We start from the raw sequence: 20607 nt of genomic DNA, 5'->3' as shown, positions 1-20607 counted from the left end.
CAGTCCCCTGCTGGCCCCTCCTGGATGTGTGCCAGCATAATTTTCTCGAACAGCTTGCCTAGGATCGAGGTGAGACTAACCGGCCCATAGTTTCCTGGTTCCTCCTTCGTCCCCTTTTTGAAGATGGGAACCATGTTGGCCCTCTTCCAGTCCTCTGGGACCACATCAGAGCACCACGAGTGCTCATAGAGCCGTGCCAGGGGTCCTGCAATGACCTCTGCCAATTCCTTTAGGACTCTATGGTGGAGATCGTCCGGACCTGCTGACTTAAACATGTCCAGCCCCTCCAGAAGCCCCCTAACTAGTTCCACGCTAACCTTCGGCCCAGGTGTGCCTCCCCTGAGTCCTTATCTGAGAAGCTAGTCCTAATTCCATCTTTGCCTTGGCCTTCCTAACTGCCCCCCTGCAACCCCGAGCAACTACAGAATAGTCCTCCCTGGTGATGACCCCTTCTTTCCACTGGGTGTAAGCCTCCTTTTTAGAGACATTCCCGGATGCTTTTGGTGAGCTGTGGGGGCTTGTGTGCTCTCCTGCTCCCTTTGATCCTCATTGGGATTACCTCCCTTTGGGCTTGGAGGATCGTCTCCTTGAGGAGCGACCACTCTCCTTGGACACCCGGCTCCCCTCCCCCCCCGGGACCTCAGTGCTTCCCCGACTATCCTCCTTAGCTCTCTGAAGTCCGCCCTCCTGAAGTCCAGGGCCGCTGCCTTGCTGCTGGCCTTTGCCACCTTGCGCTGGATGGTGAATCCCAGCAGGCGATGGTCGCTGTCGCCCAGGGGGTCGAGCCCCCGCAGCCCCCTCCCAGGTTGTCACCCGTGGCCAGCACCGGGTCCAACAAGGCGTCCCCCCCGGTGGGGCTGTGGACTTTACTTGGAGTTCAGCAAAGCCTTTGATTCTGTGTCCCACAAGAGCCTCTCAACCAACCTGGAGGGTGCTGGGCGGGACCGGTCTACAGTGCGGTGGGTGGACAACTGGCTCAGAGGCCGATCCTAGAGAGCTGTAATCAATGGGATGGTCTCATCCTGGAGGGCCGGCTCCAATGGTGTCCCCCAGGGATCGGTGCTTGGGCCCGTGCTCTTTATCATCTTTATCAATGACTTGGATGAGGCGGTGGAAAGCTCAGTGATAAAGTTTGCGGATGATACCAAGCTGTGGGGACACGCAGGCACATCAGAGGAGAGGGTTTGGATCCAGGATGGCCTTGACAGATCAGGAAGATAGGCCCCATGAGGAGCAACGACTCCAGGAACTGGGCCCATTCAGTCTGAGTCAGGGAAGACAGAGGTGCCTTGATAGCTGCCTACAAGCATGCCAGGGTGAGCACCAAGATCTAGGGGGGCAACTCTTCAGGAAGGCACCCCAAGGGAGGACAACAACCAATAGGCACAAGCTAATAGAGGGAAAATTTAGGCTGGACATAAGAAAAAACCCTTTTTTTTCGGTAAAGTTTACCAAGATCTGGAACATGCTCCCAGCAATCGCCATCTCTGGCGGTCTTTAAGAGGAAGCTGGATAAGAACCTCGTTGAGCTTGTTGGAGCCCAATAGCTTCCGGCCCACGGCAGGGGACCGGCCTTGATGATTTTGCAGGTCCCTTCTGGCCCTTCGATTCTATGACTCTATGGCCCCCCAAGGCAGAGGGGGCAGGGAGGGGGTTATTCTCCCCACTGCCTGCAGGGAGGGGGAGTTATTCTGCCTGGCCTGACCACTGCTCGCTCTGCACCTGGGGAAGCAGCCGCCTCCGCTGGATGCCAGAAGGAGGAGGCTTCCTGCACTGCTTGCCCCAGGCACACAGCGAGTGGCGGTCGGGGTGGGCAGACCTGGCTGTGGTTCCCCAGGGTCAGTGGGGGTAGCGGGGAGAATAACTCTCCTCCCTGCCTCCTCTGCCTCAGGGGCCATGGTGGAGCACCCAGCAGACCTGCCCAAGGAACAGGGAGGGGGGAATTAACTCCATCTCTGGCCAGTTCATCCCAAACTGACCAGCTGCCCCAGCACAACTTCCCTGCAGCCAAGGGTTGTTCTAGTGCCCCCGGCTCCTGCCCTGAGCAACTGTAGGCACGTGCCCACATTGCCCCAGTCCAGGGGGAATGCCTGTACTGGTACAAGCTGGTTCAACCCAGGCAAGTTAAGCTAACCTGCAAAGGTTGAATCAATGTAGGCTCCGGATTTCTTGCAAAGCTATCTCCCTGCCTGCCAGGGTCCGTGTCTGGATGGTTTGCTGGACAATACAGCGCCTGGGATATTAAGCCTGGTAGGGTGGGGTGCAGCGAGGGCGATACTGCAGCACGCGGATAACTGGGAACCAAACGTGATTACTGAGGCACTGGGAGCAGGCACCGTGGTGCACCAGCTGGACAAGCACCACGGAGGCGGAGGCAAGCAGTGATGACCACCGTGTTCAGTGCCTCGCACACACAGCGAGGCCTGCTTTACCCACGGGCCACGTACTGGACTCACCGTGCTGGCGTGCGTGGGGTGGGAAGTGTTTTACCCAAATAGCTGTACCAGGTGATGCAGCTGACGTGGCACAGACGTGCCTTATCCCCCCTCCCTCATGGGAACAGTTCCTAAGGGGTAAGCGCCTTTATACCGGCATGGCTGCGGCCACACTACGGTGAGAGGAGCAGGGGAGCACCCTGCCCACAGTAGGCACACGGTTAAGTGTTACACCTCCTGGGCACTGGGAAAGGGGATGACTGCAACATGCAGACGTCTCTGGGTCCCAGACCCATTCCTCCCCATCAGGTCTTCTCTTTCCTCTGAGGACACCCCTGGGTATGGACACGTGCGCATGTGGAGCAGCTGCAAAAGGGCAGTGGCCATCACACTGAAGCGCTCAGGTGTGGGCGAGCCGGGGACACCGCAGCACAAACAGCAGAGCCGCTCCAGCAACCTGCCTCATCCGGGTGAGGGCTGGCCTGGCTTGGCTGCAGCCGGATCACTCCCAGATTGTCTCCACTTAACACTGCTGCCCGTCTGCAACCTTCCCCTTTTGAGAGAGGAGACAGCTTCCTCACCAAGGCCAGTCTACTCCGAGCGCAAGTACCCAGTCCTTTTATTTCACCTGGGGCACCTTTGGCCCCACAGCAAACAACAAAATAAGCAAATGTGCACATAACCCGCAACCCAACCCAACCCCGTGGTCTTTCTTCAGGCCTAGAGAGGAGCAGCTCAGGCTCTGTGCTTCTCCCACAGCACAGCAACCTCCGCTCTTCGCTCCCCCTTGCTCTCGGCCTCGAAAGCTCTTGACTCTCTCTGTGGCTTCGCCCGCATTTACTCATCGGCAGGTGCAGCTGGTCCCGGGTGTCTGGCCAAGCAGCCTCCTTGCTGCTGACTACCTGCAGCTGGGCCTCAGCCTTCATCGCCCTGCAGGCAGCTGCCCCTCCTGGGAGACCCCTCCCCATAGATTATACCTGGGTGTGAGGCAGGGGCCTTATCCGGCAAAGGTGATGCACCCGTATTGTGGGTGCCTCACGTCCAGGCAACCCCGTTTGCTCCAGGAATCGGGACGGGAGCGCCGGGGTCTCCTGCAGACTGGGCCACAGCACCGGCTCTGCACCGCCCACCCCAGAGGTGCCAGGAGCTACTACTGCTTGACCCAGGTCCTCAGGATTGCCTCCAAGACACGGTGCCCTGCTGTGTCTGCTACCAGCAGGGTACATCTCCAGGCAGAAACAGGCCTTGGAGGGTCTCCACTGGCCCCACCAGCTCCGCAATGAGGACAGCGGGTGCATGGGTGAGCTGGGGTGACCTGCCCCAGCCAACCCCAGCGTCGCTGAGGCAGTGAAGGGCAGGCACGCGAGGATACTGGTGCGTGGGACCCAGCGCCTTAGACCAACTGCTGCATTTATGGGTCATCACTGTCATCCACTTAGCGTGGGTGGAACAAGGCTGGCCTGTCCCCATGGCCTCGTGGTAGCCGTCAGGATGCAGGGCACAGCTGAAGCATGCCTTAAGTGTGCAGTTGCTGGTTTCCAGTGATTTAAGTCTGCACAGACGCCACGTTCTGGAAGGGAATGAGGCACGACCAGAGGACCGCAGCTCTGCAGTAGCTACATTTGGAGGGCAGTCAGTGTAGTTAAATATGCAAAGCTCCAGCTTTGTATTCCCAGCCACCTCTCCGCAAAGCGACAAGCTGCTATAGATCACATTCATGTGAAGAAGTGCAGGGAAGGGGCTCTGGTGCAGCTGTACTTAATGGTACCATTGCACATCAATCCAGGCTGTGCCGGCGCAAACTGCACAGCTCCATCAATAACAGGGTTTTAAAGAGCTGGCGGGCAGGAACATCACGAGTGTGCGACCAGGGGATGGTGCACCACCCTCCTTGTGACTGAAGCAGGCTCTCCCAGTGGCTGCAGGGACGGCATGAAGTGGCAGGAGTGTCACACGTGTGACCTCACGGATGTGGGAGTAAGGGGTGCAGGATGCCCACATGAATTGCCTGGCTGGTCAGGCACCACCTTCCTCGTGAGATGGTTTTTTCCTAGTATTGAACCTAAACCTCCCTTGTTGCAGCTTGAGCCCATTGCTCCTTCTGTCACCTGCCCCCACTGAGACCAGCCCAGCTCCATCCTCTTTGCAGCCCCCCGGCAGGGAGGTGAAGGCTGCTGTTCAATCCCCCTCGGTCTGCTCTTCTCCATGCTCAATCAGCCCAGGTCCCTCGGCCTCTCCTCACCAGTCCTGTGCCGCGAGGAAGGGTTTCTTCCTCCAGGGCCTCCACAGGCCTCCAGTGCTGCTCCAGCTCCCATTGGCACCACAGCACCGTGGACCCTTTCTTAAGGAAAGCCACGTGCCTCCCCCAGAGCAGTTAGTCATGCTCTGCTGGGATGTCACCAGCCAGGGGATAAGCAGCTACAGTCCAAGATCCCTTACCGGGTTTGAGACAGCCCACGAACGCAGGTTTAACCGTGTTCCCGCCGGCCTGCGCCCTGTGCAGCTCTGGAGGTCCAGGGTCCCCCGGCGCCGGCGAGACCTGCCGCCCCCACGGGCTGCGCGTGCCGGAGAAGAGCGTTTACCAGCGACGTTCGCACCACCCGGGCCAAACCCCCAGTGCCCACGGTCAGCTTTCCCTCTCGCGCGCTTCCTCGGCCGGCGGGGTTTCAGTCCCTTTTGCCATGCACTCATTTGCATATGTGCAAATCACCCTATGCCAAGACGGTGCAGGCAAAGCCATGGCGAGAAGCGGCCCTGCGTAGGCTTGCTCTGCAAGCTGCAAATTGGACCCAGTGCCAGCTTCTCCCCTGTCCAGACCAGGGCGAGTCCCACCAGAAGCAGCTCACCGCACCCGGGATGCCGCCCACGGGCTTCGTCCTCACACGTGGCATCCCCCGGCCTGGAGGTTGCGCCGGGGACTGGCAGCAACGAAGGAGCAGCCCAGGCCCGCGGCTGCGGCTGGGGCAGTGCCGGGGCGGGGAGGGCTGCGTGCTGTGGCAGGCGGCAGTGCCCTCGTCCTGCCCAGGTCCCACCGCCCGGCCCAGCTCCTGCAGGTCGTGGCCTGCCCGTGGCAGCTGAGCACTGCGCCACGGCGGTCAGGAGAGCTGCCACGTGCTGGGTCAGACCACGGGGCCGTCCTGCCCCGTCTCTTGTGTCACGTGGGGCAGAAAGCGGAGGCTGTGAGGGAGAGGGACTGGGTCCAAGCAGGGGTTTTCCCCTAAATCATAGAAATTCAGGAAGTCACACCTAGCCCAAACCCCTACCAGCCCCAACTATATCATCCCAGCCAGGGCGTTGTCTCCCCAGGGCTTGAACACCTCCAAGGATGGAGATCCTACCAGCTCTCTGGGGAGCCTGTTCCCCTCTCACGTGCAGCCCCTAGCATGTGAGGTCTGGGGCGTCCCGGTTCACAGCTTGTGCTCCATCGCGACAGATGCCCGGTCCCCCCCAGGACGTGTCCAGGCCCTTGGTGAATCCGGCCAAACAGTCAGCTTCCACCACGTCTGGTGGCAACGAGCCCCCACTTCAATGACGCCCCGGGGAAAGAGAACTTCCTTTTGTTGAACGAACTCGCGCCGGCTGGTTTCCTGCCGCGACCCCTCGTGCCCGTCCGGCGAGAGACCGTCAGCCCAAACGCCCTCGGGACTTTCTCTACCCCATTCAGTGTTTCATAAGCCCTTCTCCGCTCCCGTCCCCCCTCCAGCATCTCCTTTCTCAACTGACCAGACCTGGCCGCCTTAGCCAGGACAGGGCTGTGGGGGTCCCCGGGAGGCCGGGCATCGGCCTGGCGGGTTCTCGCTGGGTGCTGGACGTGCTGAGGCAGGGCTGGGCGTGCGGGTGCCGGGGGGATGCGGGTGCTGGAGCTGCGGGCATTAACACAGCCCAGTCGTATCGGCATGTGGCGCCTGGCACCCAGCAAGACCGGGCCTGTCTGCCGCGGGGACACGGCTGGGACCCAGCTCCTGCCTGCCCAGGCTGCCTCAGCCACTGGTTCAGGGCAGGGGGCCGTTTACAGGTTCACGGTGCCTCTCTGATGCTCTGGCTGAGACCACTCTGGGCTTGTGAGTCAGCTCCGACGCCTCCTTGGAAAGGCTTTGGTGGCCTCATCGTGTGGATCCCAGCTCTGCCACTGATGTCCTGTGCAGCCTTGGTCATGTTACCCCAGCTGCACAGTTCCATTGCCCCTGCCCTGGGGGGAGCAGGAATCCTCCGTCCCACCGCCACATTGGGGATGTGGCAAGGAAGGGACCAGCCACACGAAGTGCAACTGCTGCCGTACGTGTCCCCCAGGTCTCTGCTCACAGGCTCCCGAGGGCACGGCCCTGTGAGCCCCACAGAGCTTCTGGAGGGCGGCTTGTGCTGCTTGCTCTTGGTGTGGAAGGAAATGGGGGCAGGAGCTGCAGCCCCTGCTGTAACACCCTTGGGGAGCAGGAACAAATGGCACCGGCAGCCTTCAGGTCTGTGCCATCCTTGGGAGGCTGCAGCTGGGTAGCGATGGGCTCCTTCCTGCGCTGGCTCAGCCGCAGGGCCCTCTGCCCTGGGTCCCTGGCGGTGATGTGGAGGAGTCCGGGTGCCTCGCTGGCAGGCACCACCCGAACCTGGTTGTTGCTATTGCCACTGCAGACGCTGCAGAGCCGGGCACCAGCGTGAACAGACGAGGGACCTCCCCCGGGCAGGTTACCTGTGTGCATGCATGTGTTCACACATGCACATGTGCATGCTGTCTACAGCTCTCTCAGAAGCGCCTGCAACAGAGTCGGAGTCGGACATGAGACAGGCCTGATCCGGCAGTCGGTGGGGAGGTGTCACAGCCACTTGCTCGTCTTGCACCACTGGGACCACGCGTCTGTGTGCAAGGGTGGGGGGTCCTAAAGCCAGAACAACAGGCTCGCATCTCCCTGCAGGGACTAAGCCAGCGATCGCCGGTGCCTGCCTGTGAGCTGCCACGATGCCCCCCTTCCTGCCCCGTGGGCTGGAGGGAGCTCCCCAGGGATGCCTGCACCCCCTCCTCCCACCAGGCCAGGGGTGGCCAGGACGGCATCCCCTCCTTTCCTGCTGCCCGGGCCTCGCATCCCTGCACTTCACCCCATGGGCAGTGCAGCACTGCGTCATGTCTGCATCCCATGGTTCGACATCTTGCCCTGACACTCCCCCTTCCTCCGGGCCGGAGACAGCCCCCGCACGGACAGACACCCCCGGGCTCCCAGACCTTTCCCAGGCTGCGGCGGGGGGCTCGAGGCAGGGCAGCCGAAACACCGCGCGTGGCACAAGTGCCCAGCCCCCCTGCCCTGACGAAGGCCTGGGTCCGGCTTTGGTTCCCTGCTGAAGAAACGAGACAGTGACGCCAGTGTGTATGAAACCCGATTATTCAAATTTATTAACATCAAGAATTATGCAATGATGCTGTAGATTTTTTTTTTTATTAACAAATAGAAAACAGACTGTATACAACAGTGACCCCTACAGCACTATGCATCCACAAGGTAAAAATGAATGTGCCTCCAACACCACCACCCTGGATCGCGGACCCGCGGAGCTCGGATTCGTTACATTCGGAATACATCGGATAATACAAGTAGATACCCCTCCACCACCTGCCGGCGTAGCTCTGTGCACCCGGGAGAGGGCTGCCCTCTCCCCGCCTGTAGTGCAAGCGTGATATAATAAGGAGGATTAATATATAGTACCATTAAATTAAGTCCAGTAGTCTTGCCACATTGGTTCATTAGAACGTCCTGAAGTAGCGGAAAGTACAAGATCCTAATGACTTTTAAACATTTGCAGGATAGCAGAAATGATAGATACACCCCGCCTCGAGCACGCCAGCTCCCTGGTCCCCGGAGCCGCCCCGTTGTGCTCCTTCCCTTTGCAAGATGCCTCGATTTGCTTCATCGGTGAGAGCTGCCTCGGCAACAGAGCAGCGCCTGCACGCGCACCTGCAGAAAGGGACGTGTCTCGGCCTCGGGACCCCCGTCTGGCTGTGAGGCCACCGCTCGCCCTCCAACCCCTCCCCGGCGAGCCGCGATGATGGAGGCTGCCCGGCGCGGAGCCCGGGGCTGACAAACACAGTGGCGACCACTCGTGTCCTATTGGGATCTGCCGACACGCACGGTCACTGCCGGGTTGGTTTCACACGCACTTTAATAGGAGCCAACGGCTCCCGGCTTGCGACGGCAGCACCTCCCATGGCTCCCAGCCCCTTCCCAACTCGCAAGGGGAACACGGGTGGGAGGTAGGGGAAACGAGGCTAAAACATGATCGGTAGCTCAGCTCCAGTTCTCTGGATCCTCGTGTCCTACAGAGGATCGAGAGGCAGCTGCTGGGGAATGAAGGTCCAGAGCTGTGAGCTGAGGCAGCTGGGCACGAAGAGGCGGCGCCATCGCTGCCAGGGGCTGGCGCACCCCGGGGAGGTACAGACTGTAAAGCAGGAGTAAATCAAAAGCCCGACAGCCTCATGGCTCCCATTCGGCCGAGGCAAAACATTAAGACTTGCAAAATAACAAAGAAAAAGAACAAGAGAAAAAAGGAAGGCGGCGAGAAAGGATTATAAAAACACTAGTAACTATCGTACATATAAAAAACGATCCCGTTCCATCCACCCAAAGCCTTGCTGTGAAATGCAACCGCGTGAGAGGGGACGAGACGCGCGCGCGGACGGGAATTCATCCGGAGCCTGGAGGCGCTGTCGGAGCCAGGGCTCCTCCTTCCGTGCTGGGTCAATGTTCCTAAATGCAGTGGTCAGAATGGGTCGGTCGTGGGGCTGCGGCCCCGTGGCAGCGCTGTCTGTGCAGGAGGGCTGAAGGATGGTGGCTGTGGCTCAGAAAGACCCGTCTCCGCGCCGTGACGCTCCCGCTGCGGCTGGAGGAAAGCCCCGGTTACGTTGCATAGTGGTCGAAGCTGCCCAGGTACTCCAGTGCCGCTCGGTAGCACAGTTGGTACTGGTCCTGCAGGGCGGGACGGAGAGAGGTGAAGCAGGGTGCCAGGCACGTGCAAGGCAGGGGTCTCAGCGTTGGCACCGAGGCCCCCCCACAGCGCAGGGGCGCAGCTCCCCTCACCCCCAACCTCTGTGACCTCCTCCTGCAGCAGTGTGATGGGTAGAGGAGACTGAGGAGGGGAAGGATGGCCTGGTGGTTGAAGCGACACTGGGAGAGCTGGGCACAACCCCCTTGGCCACACTCTCATGCTCCAAACCACGGGGAAGCAGCCCTGCCCAGCTCACAGGGGTGCAGAGACATCACAGACGGGGGGCACGGATGAGCTGGAGGCCCGTGGAAAACGTGGGGGGTTGAGCTGTGCGGGGTACAGGAGGTGCCCCAGGGACGTGTGTGTGTGGGGGGGGGGTCTGCAGCTGCGGGGCCCCACGCGCGGGACGTACCTCTGTCTGCACCATGGCGGGCCGCTGCGTTCGCAGGGTCTTCACGGTCTGGAACATGTCCACCACGCCCTCGTAGCGCATCCGCTCCAGCACGATGCTCAGCGTGATGAAGACCCCGGTGCGGCCGACGCCGGCGCTGCGCAGTGCGGGGGAGAGGGGCCGTTAGCCAAGCTGCGCTGCGTCCCCCGAGCGCCCCTGCAAGGCCCCCGCACCCCGCGATGACAGCTCTCCTGGGAGCCACCTGCTCTGCTCCAGCCCCAAGGGGCCTGAGGCAGCCAGGTTCGTCCCAGCCGACGGGGTGGGGATGGGGCCAGGAGGGGTTTGCTGGGGGAGAGGCAGGAGCCCCCCGGCGCATACTCCTCCACGTGGCACGGAGCCGGCACAGCCGTCTCATACCTCCCTCTGCAGCTTCCCAGAGGGGCCCCGTGTGGCACTTTCCCCGGTCCCCCTACTCCCCTTGAGCAGCGGGGGCGAGCGGAGAGCCGGGGAGGTGCCTGCGGGGGCAAGGGGCTGGCCCGCCCCACGGGCTCTGTGACACGGAGCAGTCCCTGTCGGCGCTCACCTGCAGTGCACTGTGATGGGCCCGTCCTGGCCAAACTGCTCCTTGGTCTTGTGCACTTGGCCGATGAAGTCGATGAAGCCCTCCCCTGTCTTTGGCACTCCCTGCTCAGGCCAGTCCGTGAACTGGAACTGGCGGATGGTCCGCGACTGGCCGTCCTGCGGGCACGGGAGAGAAGGCCATGTCCATCCTCTGCTCACGCACAGCAAGGGTGGGGGGGCTCCCACGTCAGTCTCCCCGTGCACCGCACGTGGGAGGAGGGGCTCTGCCCTGCGGTGCTGGGGCAGGGACACTTGGTCTGCGCCCTGCCCGCCCAGGGACACCAGTGCTGGGGATGGAGCCTGTGCCCAGAAGAGCCTTGCGCTTCCCCCAGACGTGGGGCTGGGCGGGGAGGGCCTTGCGCGAACAGGGCAGTGCGTAGCGGCCTCCTGCCTGCCCCCGCAATGCCTCGTGCTGGGCTGCCGTCCCAGCTCCCCGGGCCAGGGCACACATGGCAGCTGCATGGGCCGGGGAGGGTGAGCCACGAGGGACCCCCCCGCCATCCCTGCACTTACCCTGGCATCGGTGACCTTGAACTCGCGGAGGATGTACTGGGGCATGTTGTACTCTGCCATGGGGTCCACCACGAAGTACTGGTACCGGGCTGAGCGCTCTGCCGGCCAGTACTGATGGCACTTTTCCTGCGGGCCAGAGAGAGACCGTAGGTGAGCACAGCTGAGCACCACTGCCCCGTTCCCCAGGATCCTGGGCACTGGGCCCCACCAGGGAGCAGGGCCGGGCCCCAGCAGATGCCTGTAGGACAGCACGAAAACAGTCATGGGACCCCGAGGGGAGGCAGCCAGCGAGGCGGGCCCGGCCCACACACTGGGCATCGCCAGCCCTTACCCTTCCCATCTCACGCAGCTTCGTCAGCATCACCACGATGGTGGAGTTGTGCTCCCAGAGCATCCGCCAGAAGTCCTCTGTGGTCTCTGCCAGTGGTCCCTGTGTGGCGATGTAGGCTTTCTGCTGCCTGCAACGCATCGGATGATGTTCAGCCCCATGGCAGAAAACTCCCCAGGCAGCCTGTGGTGACTCCCAGCGCCGTGCAGGGAGCTGGATGCTGAGCTCCCAGGCACGTGGGCAGGGGCCTGTGGCTCCGTGGCAGCCAGGATTGGCAAACAGACTCAGGAAGAAGAGGTGACTTGCGGTGGATGACCCAGTCCCCAAGGGATGGTGTCGGAGGACAGGGGGTGTGGGAACCCACGAGCAACCCCGGGGGGGGTGGCACTGCGCTCTGTCCACGCAGGGAGGCCCCGGGTCCCCTGGATGCTGCAAGTGCTTCCTGCGCTCTACCAGGGCTGGCGGCTTTTCCACACCCGCCTTTGTAAAAAAACCCCAAAGTTTTTCACAGGGAAAGGGAGGGCAGGGCCGGGCCCAGCCTCTGCCCTCACCCCCTCAGGCCTGGCACAAGACCCGGCAGCATCTCCGACAGTCCCGGCAGCTGCAAGAACCTGGTGGTTTCATGACACAAGCCTGATGCTTGGTGCTCCTCCACCCGCTGCCAGTGGGGCGACAGCCCCCGCGTGGGCCGCGCCTGTCCAAAATGGGGCGATGACCCGCAGCACAGCCGCGTGCCCAGATCCCAGCTCCTGCCTCAGCTGCCACGCAGGGCCCGGGCCAGAGACCTGGATGGCAAGTGGCAGGCGGCCAGGGGGGCGCGAGGAGCCCCTGGGAGTGCCCCTGCCCCCAGCATCCGGCCATCGTGCGTGGACCAGGCCCCCAGCCGGGACCGGCTGTGGGCCGAGCCGTGCCCACGGGGACCCTCCCCATGGCACGTGGATGCAGCGTCACCTGCGGGGCTCAGTGAGGGGGAAGGGGCAGAGCAGGACTCGCGACGGGGCCTGGCGTGCCTCCTGCCGCCCCCCTCTATTGCTTAATCGCTCCAGCGGTGCTAAAGTGGCGTGCCTCCTGCCGCCCCCCTCTATTGCTTAATCGCTCCAGCGGTGCTAAAAGTTAACGAATGCCTTGCAGGATGGCTGTAATGTGCAGGGCCGGGGGCATGGCAGTGCCCAGGGGGATTTACAAGGCCTCATACAAAGCCAGGTGCTGCGGGGCGGGAGGGGGTGGCACAGGAGGAAACAACAGAGCTAATAAAGAGGCGCCTGTCGATCTCCTCGGACGAAGCGGAGGGAGCGCTGGGCGCAGTGGACAGGATGGGACGGCCCTGGCGCAGCGTTGCTCTGAATCAGAGCAGAGACCCGACTGGAGGTGGCTCAGGCCTGCGGGAAGCCAAGAGCAAGCGGGCGGTGCTGCTGGCTCCCTCACTCCTACCCCAGTGTCTGTGCCGCCTGGGGGAAGTTCAGGATGGCGTGGGCTCAGTGGCCTGAGCTGCCCCAGCATCCCCCTCGGGCATCACCTGTAGCCGTCGATGAAGCTGGCGTTGACGTAGTCAGAGCCCTCGACGCCTCGGATGGGCTGCAGGCAGACTCTCGTCAGCTCGTACGGCATGATGTTCACGAGGCGGTTCTTGAACTTGTTGCAGGGAAGGTTGGCACTGATGAAACGTGAGGTATGTGCTTTAGAGTTGGCCAGCAGCTGCAAGGAGAGTGAGCGGGTTAGGGGCACGTGCCGGAGCACGCGTGGCAAGGCCAGACGTGCTATTGCAGGGGCAGGTGGCAGGCCCCGTGGGGCTGTGCACGGGCACTGCTCGCACCCGTCGCGTGGCACAGCAGCCCACGGTGCCCACTGCTCCAGGCCATGGGGAGCAGGGAGGAGCTGCATGTGCTGCGGCCTGGCCCTGCTCTTGCAGAGGCAAGCTGCTGCGGGCTGCACCTTCCCAGGCCTGCGAGGCCAGGCCCTTCATGGGCCTCTGCTGTGAAACAGTGCATCTGTCAGCACAACACTGGTGATGAGCACCTGCTGCCCATCCGCACACACCAGCCGCCCCAGCATCATTCGGCACGCCAGCTCCTGTGCCCACCTGCCGCCCTCCCTCTGCGACTGGCACTGCATTGCGAACCACTGGCCCAGGAGTGGGGGGTCCGGGGTCTTTCTGCCCCTCGCTGGGAGAGGGGGGATGTTCCCGTGGTGGGATCTGGCATTGCACCATGCTGGATCTATAAGGTCAATGCCTGGAGCACCATCAGAGGCCCCCTGGCCAGCCTGGGGTGACTCCCACGACACCGAGAAACATGGACCCCAGAAAAAGCCCTTGGCAATGCCCTCTGGCCGCTCCACCGGAGAGCCCAACGGCCTGTCAAGTGCCCAGGGCCTGGCCTGGTTCACAAGCTCATGTCAGGCACGGATGTGGCCTGACTGCTGCAGACCCGTGAGGTGCGGCACACGTGTGCATTCAGGCATGAGGCATTGCCTTCAGTTACTGCCCTCTGCAAACACCCTCCCTGCCTCTAAGCCACGGGTCCAACCCTCGGGGCAGCCTTCGGGATCTCTGCCAGCCTCAGGCACGTGTCCTCTCCCCACAGCTGGAAGTCCCTGGCCCTCCGCCTGCGGGCCCCGGAGCAGGGCAGCTCTCCGACCCGGCAATCGTGAGACTCCCCGGCTGATGTGCCATGCTGTCCTGCTCTGCAGGGAAAGGGGCTTTCTCCCACGAGGAAGGAGAAGATTCCTCGCTCCCACTAGGATCTTGCCAGTGACTTTTGTCCCAGGAGAGTCCAAAAAGGGACTGTAAAAGTGGTGCCATTTTAGCTCCAGGAAATCTCAGTCTCTCAGAGGGGCTTCATGGCTCCCTCTGCACAGCTGGACTCACGGCAAAGGAGGCAGCACTCAGATGTGCTGCCAGACACGCAGACAACAGCCCCTGAAAGATGCCTTGGAGCAGCCCGTCTGTACCCTGGGGCTATGGGGCAGGGGCTGTCGGGACAGCGTGATTGTCCCTTGGCAAGCAATACTGCCAGCCCCTGCAGCACGACTGGACCCCTCACTCCACCCCGGCTCTCCTGGGGCAGGTGTGTGGACACTGCCACGGAGACCAACATCACTGGGCCACTGCCGGTCCCGAGACGCTCTCCTACAGGTTCCCCCCGGCTCCCTCCCTTGTGGGATCCATTTCCACAGGTCCCAGGAGAGGCCTCTTATGGCAGGTCCCCCGGAGAGCAACAGCTCCCTGGCTCCGCAGGGACCGCCCCAACGCCCCGAGCCTGAGGCCACGGCAGCTCAGGCGGCTGTGGAGCAGACCCATTTCCGCCTTTCCCCTTTGAGCGGAAAGTCAGTATTTTGCCTCTCCAGATCCTTTTTCACTGGGAGGAAATTCCCGCGGTGAGGCTGCAGCAGCTCGTTTTGCAGCGGGCTTGCTCGGCTGCCTCCCCGCAGAAGCCGCACCCCCTTGCACACGTATGGGTGGGACTAACGCCAGCTCCCATCGCTGAGGCTGTAGTGAACAGCTGTGCTCGGCACTGGGTCTGCTGTGCAAGACCCTGCTCCAGCAGGCCTGAGCGCAGCAGCCACCCAGCCTGGACACCCTGGGTTGAAGGAGGTAAAGTCGTCCCGGCACTCCTCAGCGGGGAGAGGAGGCTATACGCATTTCGGATGCATGCACTGAAGCCGTTCCCAGACATAGTGCTTGCATTCACATGCATCGCCGCTAACGCGATCTGCACCTGAGTCCAGATGCAGCCGCGCAGTGAACCTGGAGCGGAGGCAGAGGTCGCTGCTGAGACCCGTGCCTCCAGCTGCCTTCTGCATCCTTCCCAGAAGCTGCCAAGCTGGGGAGGGCACACAGCCAACACACAATACAATACATTTGAATTGTATAGAGCAACTGCCTCCTGCGTGGGTAATCACAGAAATCCCAGCGAATCTGGGCTGACAGAGACCTGCGGAGGTCACACCTAGCGAAACCCCTGCCTGAGGCAGGATCAGCCCTGTGCAAACCAACAATCCCTCATCCAAACACTTCGTAAGACGGCTACAAACCCTGACCTAGCACAGATCTAACACCCGAACCTGCCAGGGAGAGCAGGGGGACCACAGCAGCCAATATCCTACTTCTATAAAAGGTTGTCAACCTATGCTCAAGCGATCCTAGGCACAGGCCATGCCCCACTGCAGAGGAACACAACCCCCTCAGCCGGTATCGGTCTGAACATGGGGTAAAATCCCTTCCTGACCCCAAATATGGCTTTGATCCGAGCCTGAGCGCACGGGCAAGACCCCCCAGCCAGGACCCTGCGGGGTTGGTACCAGCAGGAGCACTGGCACAGCCCAGCCCCAGCCCCAGCGCCTCGGGGGGAGGCTTAAACCCCTCGACACGTGGAGCAGAAATGCGGGGCACGGGGTGTTTAGAAATCTGTCAAAGGATAACGAGACCTGCCATGCTCTGCAGCGCTGCTGACAGCCCTGCAGCTGGCTGCTCGTGCTCTGGGGGGATGCAGAGAGGCCCCAGTGCCGCGGGTCCCCGCGGGCTGGCAGCACGCTCTGGCTCACCTTGAATTCCAGCTCCATCGTGGTGACGCTCTCGCCCGGCGGGACCTGGGTCAGCTTCTGGATGTGAGCGAAGAGGTTGCGGGCGGGCACCTCGGTGTTGCCACACGTGGCTGCCTCCAGCAAGGCCTCGTGGATGAAGATGTACTGGTCCTCGGTCTGCACCATGTAGTTCCGCTGCGAGCGCATGCACGTCACGTGGCCGTAGATGTCGACTGTCTTTTCGTGCTTCATCCGCTCCAGCATGGCGTCGATGACGATGAAGCACCCTGTCCTGCCCACGCCAGCACTGCCGGAGTAGAGCGCACAACTGAGCTAGCCCCGGCCCCCGAGACCTCCCCCACCACCCGGCTGCATTAAGCGGGAAGAGGAAGGTGGTCCCTCCCCACCCCGAGGTGCTGGCTGTCTGAGCAGAACAGGAGACAGGGTGGGGGAGCACAACGCCACCTCGCAGCCCTCTTGGGTCTCCAGCATTTCCTCTCACCCGCCCAGCAGGAGGGACCCTGGCTGGCCCGCCACCACCCAGAAGTGGCCAGGAGAGAGGGAGGAAGGATGGACTTGTAAGCAAGGACAGGCCGTGGGGCGAGATGGCCGGGAGACCTGGAGTCTGCTCCCAGCTTGGACTCGCTGCGTCCCCCTCGCTGAGGCCATGCCAGACGGGAGGGCACCTGGCAGTTCATGCTTCACCCTGGGCTTGCCACCACGTGTGTTCATGGCTTCTGGGAGCTCTCAGCCCAGAGCGGTCCCTGCAACGTGTGGCAGCCATGGACGGCGGCTCTCCCTACCTGCTGGCCTGTCCCCAGCCATCAGCAGGCATGGCCTTGGGGGGCTCTGACCCAGGAAAGCTGTTAACACAACCTTGCTGTGGCTCGTTCGGTATTAGCTACACCCGCTCCCCGCGGAAACAGAGCATGGCGAGCCAAAGCTAAACGCCGCACGAGGCAGCAGCAGCAGTGAGGGCGGCTGGTGAGCGGCTGGCTCGGTAGCGGTCCCGCTCTGCCGGCCCACGTCCGATGGACACTGAAGCTTGGGTGTGAGGTGGGATGGGAGCGGGCTCCTATTTCCAGCTCTGAAGCGTGTGAGGACACTGCTGCACGGGGGCGCGTCCAGGCCGTGTCTGCACCGGTGCGTCCACGTGGGGAGCCCGGCTGCAGGGCAGCCGCGCTCTGTGTTTACACTGGGCACGCAGTGTTTCGGGGGCAGCGGTGAATCCTCAGCCCCTCTGTCCTGAATGGCGATGAGCCATACCAGTGTTACTAGCATCACTGCCAGTGGATGGAGGGTAGCGATCCTTCCCCTCTATTTGGCACCGAGGAGGCCACATCTGGAGTCCTGTGTCCAGCTGTGGGCCCCCACTGCAGAAAGGATGTGGACACACTGGAAAGAGTCCAGTGGAGGGCAAGGAAAATGGTTTGGGGGCTGGGGGACAGGACTGGTGAGGAGAGGCTGAGGGGACTGGGCTGATTGAGTCTGGAGAAGAGAAGACCGAGGGGGATTGAACAGCAGCCGTCACCTCCCTGCCGGGGGGCTGCACAGGATGGGGCTGGGCTGGTCTCAGTGGGGCAGACGACAGGACAAGGAGCAATGGGCTCAGGTCGCAGCAAGGGAAGTTGAGGTTGGATATTAGGAGAAACTGTCTCAAGAGGAAGTTAATAAAGCACTGGACCAGGCTCCCCAGAGAGGTGGTGGACTCTCCATCCTTGGAGGCGTTTAAGATCCGGGTAGACAAAGCCTCGGCTAGGATGATCTAGTTGGGGCTGGTCCTGTTTTGAGCAATGGGTTGGACTAGATGTGACCCCTGAGGTCCCTTCCAGCCCTCGTTTTCTGATCCTGTGATCTGAGTACACAAACTGTGTCCCTGTGGCAGCCGCAGGCCCCGGTCCGTTCCCAGCCCAGGCCGGGCTGGAGACAAGGCCGCAAGTGCAGAGCTCAGCAGGCAGAAAGCGGTGTGTTGCTGCTAAGACGTCCCCGTTAGCAGGGCAGCCCGGGGCGCTGGCCACTCACCCGAGCCCACCCCTCGGCAGCCTTACAGAACGGGCCCGCTCCTCTCACCTGCAGTGGACAACCATGGGCCCGGCGTCAGGCGGGTTGCAGGCCTTCACCCGCCGCAGGAAGGCCAGGATGGGCGTGGGGTACTCCGGCACCCCATGGTCGGGCCAGGCCATGAACTGGAACTGCCGCAATTCTCTCTTCTCGCTGGAGCCGTTCTGCCAAGGAAACCCACGGGCACGCGCCACTCAGCACGGGACCTATCGCCCCAGAGCAGCTCACGGGGCAGGGCCGGGCCGGGCTGGGGGTGGAACTGCACACGTGCTCCCCAGGGCATCTGCCCCTGCAGCCCGGGTGTAAGCCTTTGCCACACGGTTACACCCTCCGAGTCCCAGGAGCGCAGGGCACAGCGGCTTGAACCCATCCGCAGGAGCGTGTAATGCACTATGAACCCAGGATCGTGGCAGGGCCAAGAGGATGACCGATGTGCGTATACTGGCCAGAAACGCCCAGGCGTGCCCACAGACCCCTGGGGTGTGAATACCTGCCGCAAAGGGCAGGCATTCCCACCCGCATCCGTGGTTGTGACCCTTGCGCAGGACCCGCTGCTACCGGAGAATACGGAAAGGGGCTGCAGGGCTCGATGGCTGCCTGTGCCAGGCAAGGGCTCCTGTCCTGGGCGCCGTGCTGGCTTGGGCCGCTCAGACAGCAGCTGGTGCAGGGAGAGGACAGCAGGGTCCCCTGCCAGGCGCCCACGGCACAGGCAGGCGCGGGCCAGGGCAAGAGCAGCCGGAGCTGGTCCTTACCTTGTACAGGGCAAAGGTCCGGACCGTGTAGGTTGCCAGCTCAACCGTGTCCAGCAGCGTCACCTGGATCATCCCGTAGGTTTCGGTGCCTCGGCTTGGCCAGTACTGGTCGCACTTCACCTGCAAGGCAGGAGAGAAGGCAGGGTCAGGGTCTGGCCCTTTTGGCTGGGACAGCGGGGCGGTGCCACGGCGGAGCTGCCTGGCCCTGCCCGGCCTAACAGGCACCACGTGCAGGCAGGGGCCAGCAGTCGGCAGGCCTCACTGGGGTGCACCCCTCCGGCAGGCTGCAGCACCAGCTCCCCCATCCCGCAGACTCGGGTCCTTTACAAGCCGGGTCCTGCTCGTTGCTGTCTCCAGCCCCGGACGCCCTGCGCAGCGCGGCCCAGGCGCCCCCGCCGCGCCGGCGGCAGTGAGACCGCGTCCCCAGCCGTGCGAGCTGTGCGGGGGATGGCGCCCGCCCCGGGGAGCGGATGAATGGGAGATCGTTGGCGCTTGTCATGAAATAGTAAACTTAATTATCAGCTGCATGTGTTTACAGGGGGCGCGTGGGAAGTGAGACAACAGGCTTAATTAGAAATCAATGGAGTTCAGCCTTTTAATTGAAGCCATTTGCAATGGGGGGAGGGGCAGGGGGCTTCAACAGAGCAAGCAACGCAGGGCGGCTGCAGCCTGCTTCCTTCTGCTCACGGGGGCCCTTGTCCGCCGTGGTCAGGATCAGACCCCCCGAGATCCGAGCGCCTGCCGGGGTGCAGCTGGGAGCACCAGCGCAGCACGTGCCCAGCGTGGACGTGCAGCTTCACGTGCCGCCGGGAGCAAGGGCCGCTCCCGGGGCTGCAGACAGGGCCATCGCGGGCGCAGACCTGCCTTCACCGCGAACCTTAGTCCTCACCGGTGAGCGGCAGCTGCAGCCAGGCCCTTCACCAGCCGCCGAGCCCGAGCCCCCCTGCTCAGGGAAAGCAAACCTGGCGTGGAAGGGGCCAGATTCCCCGTGAACCCCAGGGGCGTGCGTCTGCGGGTCTCCTCCCTGCCGGCCTGCCATCTCGCTGGACGCGGAGACAGCGCCACCGCTGAAGGGGCCAAAGCCTGGGTTGTTTGCACAGCGGCCGTGGGGGGCCAGCTCCCTGCCCCCGAGGCCTGTGGTTTGCACAAGCGCGGACCTGAGCTCGGGAGCGCTCCTTGCGCGGGAGAGGAGCGGCGCCCGGGCTGGTAATTGAAAATTATTTATTCATGACCAGATAAGAGTCAGGCACATTTTCTGCCAAATTTACCCATAACGTTTATGCCCCATTTTCAAGCTCTGTAAATTTTACGTGGGAGCCGACGCGTGGTGGCACTAAAGCAGATGAGGGACGGTGTCTTCTGGCACCGCACGCTTCTCATGAATGTCAGGAACGTGCCCAGGCCCCGCTGGCACGTCCCTCCGAAGCCCCACCGTGGGCGCCCGGCTCCGCTCTGCACGGCCGTGTGGCGAGCTTCCCCCGCCCGCTTTGCTCGTGAGGTCTCGGGGCGGACGGAGGTGCTGCCCAGGTATGTCCCTGCCTCTGCTCCAGTGCCCGAGGCCTGTGGCCAGGCAAACAGCGATGCCCACTGGATTCATAGTTTCATAGTTTGTAGGGTCGGAAGGGACCTGAGCAGATCACGTCCGACCCCCCGCCATGGCAGGAAAGAGTACGGGGGTCAAATGACCCCAGCAAGATGTTCATCCAGCCTCCTCTTAAAGCCCCCCAGGGTAGTTGCGCCTCCTGATAGCTAACCTAAACCTACCCCCTGCCACCTTGTGAGCCTTATTTCTGGTCACTCCTGGCGGTGCTCGGGGGAACAGGGACTCCCCCAATGCCTGCTGATCCCCCCCGACTAGTCTGTAACAGGCCACAAGACCCCCCACCCAGCCTTCTCCTGTGGAGGCTGAACAGGTTCAGGTCCCGTCACCTCTCCTCGTAGGGCCTGCCCTGCTGCCCCCGACCATCCGAGTGGCCTCCTCTGGACCCTCTCCATGGTGTCCACACCCCTCCTGAAGTGCGG

The 20607-nt window shown here is 62.5% G+C and overlaps 1 protein-coding gene across 9 annotated transcripts in view; it reads right to left on the bottom strand.

Annotated features, from left to right (window-relative positions):
* Window positions 1–7785: 7785 nt before the first annotated feature.
* Window positions 7786–20607, bottom strand: part of PTPRF (protein tyrosine phosphatase, receptor type F) — a 355341-nt gene continuing 342519 nt past the window's right edge. For all 9 annotated transcript variants that reach the window (XM_019531276.1, XM_019531275.1, XM_019531278.1 and 6 more), the window contains 9 exons: window positions 18586–18705; window positions 17843–17997; window positions 15794–16079; window positions 12768–12946; window positions 11255–11381; window positions 10924–11049; window positions 10373–10527; window positions 9811–9946; window positions 7786–9379 (listed from right to left, as the gene is read on the bottom strand). In XM_019531276.1, coding sequence (XP_019386821.1) covers window positions 9311–9379; window positions 9811–9946; window positions 10373–10527; window positions 10924–11049; window positions 11255–11381; window positions 12768–12946; window positions 15794–16079; window positions 17843–17997; window positions 18586–18705 — 1353 coding nt within the window. In that variant the 3' untranslated portion in view covers window positions 7786–9310. The remainder of the gene's footprint in view (window positions 9380–9810; window positions 9947–10372; window positions 10528–10923; window positions 11050–11254; window positions 11382–12767; window positions 12947–15793; window positions 16080–17842; window positions 17998–18585; window positions 18706–20607) is intronic.

Source organism: Crocodylus porosus, unplaced genomic scaffold, assembly GCF_001723895.1.
Source record: "Crocodylus porosus isolate Cpor-Errol unplaced genomic scaffold, CroPor_comp1, whole genome shotgun sequence".
Lineage (NCBI taxonomy): Eukaryota > Metazoa > Chordata > Crocodylia > Crocodylidae > Crocodylus > Crocodylus porosus.
This window is presented reverse-complemented; position numbering and strand designations above follow the sequence as displayed.